The following is a 6,035-nucleotide window of genomic DNA, read 5'->3' as shown; positions in this document are numbered from 1 at the left end:
TACTGAGATACACATTCCATACACACCGTACAGAGAAACACCTTCCACATACACACCGTACAGAGATACACATTCCACACACACACCATACTGAGATACACATTCCACACACACACCGTACTGAGATACACATTCCATACACACACCGTACAGAGATACACATTCCATATACATACCGTACAGAGATACACATTCCATACACACACCGTACTGAGATACACATTCCATACACACACCGTACAGAGATACACATTCCATACACATACCGTACAGAGATACACATTCCATACACACACCGTACTGAGATACACATTCCACACACACACACCGTATAGAGATACACATTCCACACACACCATACTGAGATACACATTCCATACACACCATACTGAGATACACATTCCACACACATATCGTACTGAGATACACATTCCACACACACACCGTACTGGGATACACATTCCATACACACACTGTACTGAGTTACACATTCCATACACCCACCATATTGTGATACGCGTTCCATACACCCTCTGTACTGAGATATACATTCCAAAACGCACACTGTACAAAGATACAGGTTCCAAATGCACTTCGTACTGAGATACATGTTCTAAACACACACTGTCCCGAGGTACACGTTCCAAACACACACCGTACTGAAATACACATTCCAAATACACATTCCAAAGTTAACATTCCAAACTTACACTATACTGAGATACACTTTTCATACACATGCCATGCTGAGACACATTCATACACTCACTGCATGATACACATCATCCCAATCACACCCTGACTGAGGTTATACCCAGCTCCTCGCTAATCCACTTTTTTGGGCTCCAGATCTGATCACAGGAATACTTACGACATTCCTGGGAAACCTTTCCACATATCTGCCACAATGTTCACAATGACCCCACCGTTCTCCTTCATCCAGGCAGTATACACTGAAACACAAGGAGAACTGGCTCAGAGATGTCACCACGTATTCCTGCTTTTCATCTCATCCTAACTCCCAAACTGGATCGTTGTCCAACAAACCACAAACTCTCAACAATCACAGCCCAGCCACGGATCTTACATGCCCCTTTCCCCTCATTTGCCCAAACTCAATTACCTATGATTTTTAAAATTCATTTAGGTGGTTTGGATATCACTGGCTGGGCCCAGCATTTATTGCCCGTCCCTAGTTGCCCCTTGAGAAGGTGGGGGTGAACTCAATGCCCTTAGGGAGGGAATTCCAGGATTCTGACCCAGCGACACTGAAGGAACAGCGATATATTCTGAAGTCAGGATGGTGAGGGGCTCAGAGGGGAACTTGCAGGGGGTGGTGTTCCCATGTATCTGCTGCCCTTGTCCTTCTAGATGGAAGTGGTCATGGGTTTTGAAGGTGCTGCAGAAATTCACCAAGGATCTTTGGTGAATTTCTGCAGTGTATCTTGTAGATGGTACACACTGCTGCTACTGAGTGTGGGTGGTGGAGGGAGTGGGTGTTTGTGGATGTGATGCCAATTAAGCGGCTGCTTTGTCCTGGATGGTGTTGAGCTCCTTGAGTGTTGTTGGAGCTGCCCCCATCCAGGCAAGTGGGGAGTATTCCATCACACTCCGGACTTGTGCCTTGGAGATGGTGGACAGGCTTTGGGGAGTCAGATTACTCATTGCAGGATTCCCAAACTCTGACCTGCTTTTGTAGCCAGTTGACAAGTCCAGTTGAGTTTCTGGCCAATGGTGACCGTCAGGATGTTGATAGTGGGGGAGTCTGTGATGGTAACACCATTGAATATGAAGGGGCGGTGGTTCGATTGTCTCTTGTTGGTGATGGTCATAGCCTGGCATTTGTGTGGTGTGAATGTTACTTGCCACTTGTCAGCCCAAGCCTGGATATTGTCCAGATCTTGTTGCATTTGAACATGGACTGCTTCAGTATCTGAGGAGTGGTGAATGGTGCTGAACATTGTGTAATCATCGGGGACCATCCCCACTTCTGACCTTCTGATGGAGGGAAGGTCATTGATGAAGCAGCTGAAGATGGTTGGGCTGAGGACACTTCCCTGAGGAGCTCCTGACTTGGAGGAGCCAGTGTTGGACTGGGATGGACAAAGTTAAAAATCACATAACACCAGGTTATAGACCAACAGAATTATTTGGAAGCACTAGCTTTCCGAGTGCTGCTTCTTACTCAGGTGGTTGTGGAGAATAAGATCATAAGACACAGAATTTATAGCCAAATGGCCACAGTGTCATGAGATGTGAGAGAGAGGGTGTAGTGCAGTGGGGTCACCTGTAGTGTGACATGAACCCAAGGTGCTGGTTGAGGCCATCCTCATGGGTACCGAACTTGGCTATCAGCCTCTGCTCGGCCACTTTGTGTTGTCGCCTGTCCTGAAGTCCACCTTGGAGGACGGTCACCCAAAGATCCACCATGCACGCAGCGAACACTTATGTGACTCAGCAACGTTATCTATTTCACACACTGCAGGCAAGGATGCCCTGAGGCGAGACCAAGCAGAGGCTACGACAACATGTGAATGGACACCACGCAACATCACCAGGCAGGAGCGTTCCCTCCCAGTTGGAGAACACTTCAGCAGTCCAGGACATTCAACCTCGGAGCTTCGGGTGACCGTCCTCCAAGGTGGACTTCAGGGCAGGCGACAACGCAAAGTGGCCGAGCAGAGGCTGATAGCCAAATTCGGTACCCATGGGGATGGCCTCAACTGGGACCGAGGGGTTCAAGTCACACTACAGGTGACTCCACTACACTTTCTCTCTCACTCTCACACACACACACACCCTCCCACACAGACCCTCTCTCATACACAAGCTCTCTTTCATACGCACGCACCCTCTCACAGACATATACCTCATCACACTCACTCACACACACACACACATATATACATACACTCTATCACAAGCACTCACACATACTGTCTCTCCTATACGTGCTCACATACACGTTTGAAGGGTGAAAACGTTTTTGTAGAATTATATTTTATTTTGCTCAAAAACTGCATGAATCCATGTAAAACTCTGTAAATCCCACTTTAGAAATAGAACCAGTCTAATTCAACATTGGGACACAAACAGACCTCACAGCTTAATGCATTGCCTGAGCTGAGATGAGATGGCACCTATTGTTAGAAAAGTTAGACCTTTCTTGAGAATGTAATTTAAAAGTAGTCCTGGGATTTACATATCAGAGAACATGTTGCAGTTGTATTCATGTTGCAGTTGTATAAGACTCTGGTGCGGCCGCATCTGGAGTATTGTGTGCAGTTTTGGTCGCCATACTATAGGAAGGATGGGGAGGCACTGGAACGGGTGCAGAGGAGGATTACCAGGATGTTGCCTGGTATGGTAGAAAGATGAGTGGGCATAGCTTTAAATTAAGGGGTGGTAGGTAAAGGGCAGATGTTAGGGGTAGGTTCTTTACTCAGCGGGTCGTGAGTTCATGGAATGCCCTGCCAGTTGCAGTGGTGGACTCTCCCTCTTTATGGGCATTTAAGCGGGCATTGGATAGGCATATGGAGGATAGTGGGCTAGTGTAGGTTAGGTGGGCTTGGATCGGCGCAACATCGAGGGCCGAAGGGCCTGTACTGCGCTGTATTTTTCTATGTTCTAACAGAAACCAACACTTCTAAAAGATGAAAGACCTGATCTAAAATTGTTAATGTATCATCACATCTCCATGACACTCATTTGGCTATAAATTCTGTGTCTTATGACCTTATTCTCCACAACCACCTGATGAAGGAGCAGAGCTCCGAAAGCTAGTGCTTCCAAATAAACCTGTAGGACTATAACCTGGTGTTGTGTGATTTTTAACTGAGGAACTCCCGCAGAGATGTCCTGGAGCTGAGATGATTGACCTCCAATAATCACCACCATCTCCCTGTGTACCAAGTATGACTCTAACTAGTGGAGAGTTTGCCCCCTGATACCCATTGATTCCAGTTTAGCCAGGGCTCCGTGATGCCACACTCGGTAGAATGCAGCCTTGATGTCAAGGGCTGTCCCTCTCCCCTCCCCTCTGGAATTCAGCTCTTTTGTCCATGTTTGACCCAAGGCTGTAATGAGGTCAGGAGCTGAGTGACCCTGGGGGAACCCAAACTGGGTGTCACTGAGCAGGTTATTGCTGAGCAGGTGCTGCTTGATAGCTCTGTTACTGACACCATCCATCACTTTCCTGAGGATCGAGGAATTGGATGAGACAAAACAAGAAACAGCTGGAGAAACTCAGCCGGTCTGACAGCATCGGTGGAGAGAGACACAGATTTAACGCTTGGGAGTCCTGCCTTTTCTTCTGCACTCCTGGGTCATACCATGTCTATTCCCACACTCCATTCCCCACTACATTCCCCACACCTTCAACCCTCCCCTGGTCAAGATAGACCAGTGAGCCTTACTTTGGTTGGAGGTGAAGTGTTGGAAAAGGTTAGAAGAGATAGGATTTATAATCATCTAGAAAAGAATAAGTTGTTTAGGGATAGTCAACATGGTTTTGTGAAGGGTAGGTCGTGCCTCACAAACTTTATTGAATTCTTTGAGAAGGTGACCAAACAGGTAGTTGAGGGTAAAGCGGTTGATGTAGAGTATATGGACTTCAGTAAGGCATTTGATAAGGTTCCCCACGGTAGGCTATTGTACAAATATAGAGGCATGGGATTGAGGTGATTTAAAGGTTTACATCAGAAATTGGCTAGCTGAAAGAAGACAGAGGGTGGTGGTTGATGGGAAATGTTCATCCTAGAGTTCAGTTACTAGTGGTGTACCACAAGGCTACTCTGTTTGTCATTTTTATAAATGACCTGGATAAGGGTGTAGAAGGATGGGTTAGTAATATATGTGGATGGCACTAAGGTCGGTGGAGTTGCGGATAGTGCTGAAGGATGTTGTGGGTTACAGAGGGACATAGGTAAGCTGCCGAGCTGGGCTGAGAGGTGGCAAATGGAGTTTAATGCAGAAAAGTGTGAGGTGATAGAACAGAATGATAATTTATTGTCACTTGTATTTTTACAAAAATTGCAGTGAAAAGTGTTTTAAGTCGCCATACTCCAGCACCTAATTCACTTTGGAAGGAGCAACAGGAATACAGAGTATCGGGCTAATGATAAGATTCTTGGCACTGTAGATGAGCAGAGAGATCTCGGTGTCCAGGTACATAGATCCCTGAAAGTTGCCACCCAGGTTGATAGGGTTGTTAAGAAGGCATACGGTGTGTTAGCTTTTATTGGTAGAGGGATTGAGTTTCGGAGCCATGAGGTCATGCAGCAGCCGGACTTGGAGTATTGTGTCCAGTTCTGGTCACAGCATTATAGGAAGGATGTGGAAGCTTTGGAAAAGGTGCAGAGGAGATTTACTAGGATGTTGCCTGGTCTGGAGGGAAGGACTCATGAGGAAAGGCTGAGGGACTGGAGGCTGTTTTCGTTAGAGAGAAGAAGGTTGAGAGGTGACTTAATTGAGACATATAAGATAATGAGAGGGTGGAGAGTGAGAGCCTTCTTCTTCGGATGATGATGGTGAGCACGAGGGGACACAGTTTTAAATTGAGGGGTGATAGATATAGGACAGATGTCAGAGGTAGTTTCTTTAGATAAGTCCCCTGGGCCTGATGGCATTTATCCTAGGATTCTCTGGGAAGCAAGGGAGGAGATTGAAGAGCCATTGGCCTTGATTTTTATGTCCTCTTTGTCTACAGGAGTAGTGCCAGAAGATTGGAGGCTAGCAAATGTGGTTCCCTTGTTCAAGAAGGGGAGTAGGGATAACCCTAGTAACTATAGGCCGGTGAGTCTCACTTCTGTTGTGGGCAAAGTCTTAGAGAGAATTGTAAGGGATAGGATTTATGAACATCTGGATAGGAATAATGTGATCAAGGATAGTCAGCATGGTTTTGTGAAGGGCAAGTCGTGCCTCACAAACCTTATTGAATTCTTTGAAAAGGTGACGAAGGAGGTTGATGAGGGGAAAGCGGTAGATGTGGTATATATGGATTTTAGTAAGGCGTTTGACAAGGTTCCCCATGGTAG

At 46.3% G+C, this 6,035-nt stretch overlaps 1 protein-coding gene across 1 annotated transcript in view; it reads right to left on the bottom strand.

The window, feature by feature from the left end:
• Positions 1-6,035, bottom strand: part of pecr (peroxisomal trans-2-enoyl-CoA reductase) — a 30,505-nt gene that overhangs the window by 12,227 nt on the left and 12,243 nt on the right. The window contains exon 4 of the mRNA XM_043694365.1: positions 872-953. Within this exon, the coding sequence (XP_043550300.1) occupies positions 872-953 (82 nt within the window). The remainder of the gene's footprint in view (positions 1-871; positions 954-6,035) is intronic.

Source organism: Chiloscyllium plagiosum, chromosome 7 (genome assembly GCF_004010195.1).
Source record: "Chiloscyllium plagiosum isolate BGI_BamShark_2017 chromosome 7, ASM401019v2, whole genome shotgun sequence".
Classification (NCBI taxonomy): Eukaryota; Metazoa; Chordata; class Chondrichthyes; order Orectolobiformes; family Hemiscylliidae; genus Chiloscyllium; species Chiloscyllium plagiosum.
Note: the sequence above shows the minus strand (reverse complement) of the source record. Positions and strands in the feature narration are given on the sequence as shown.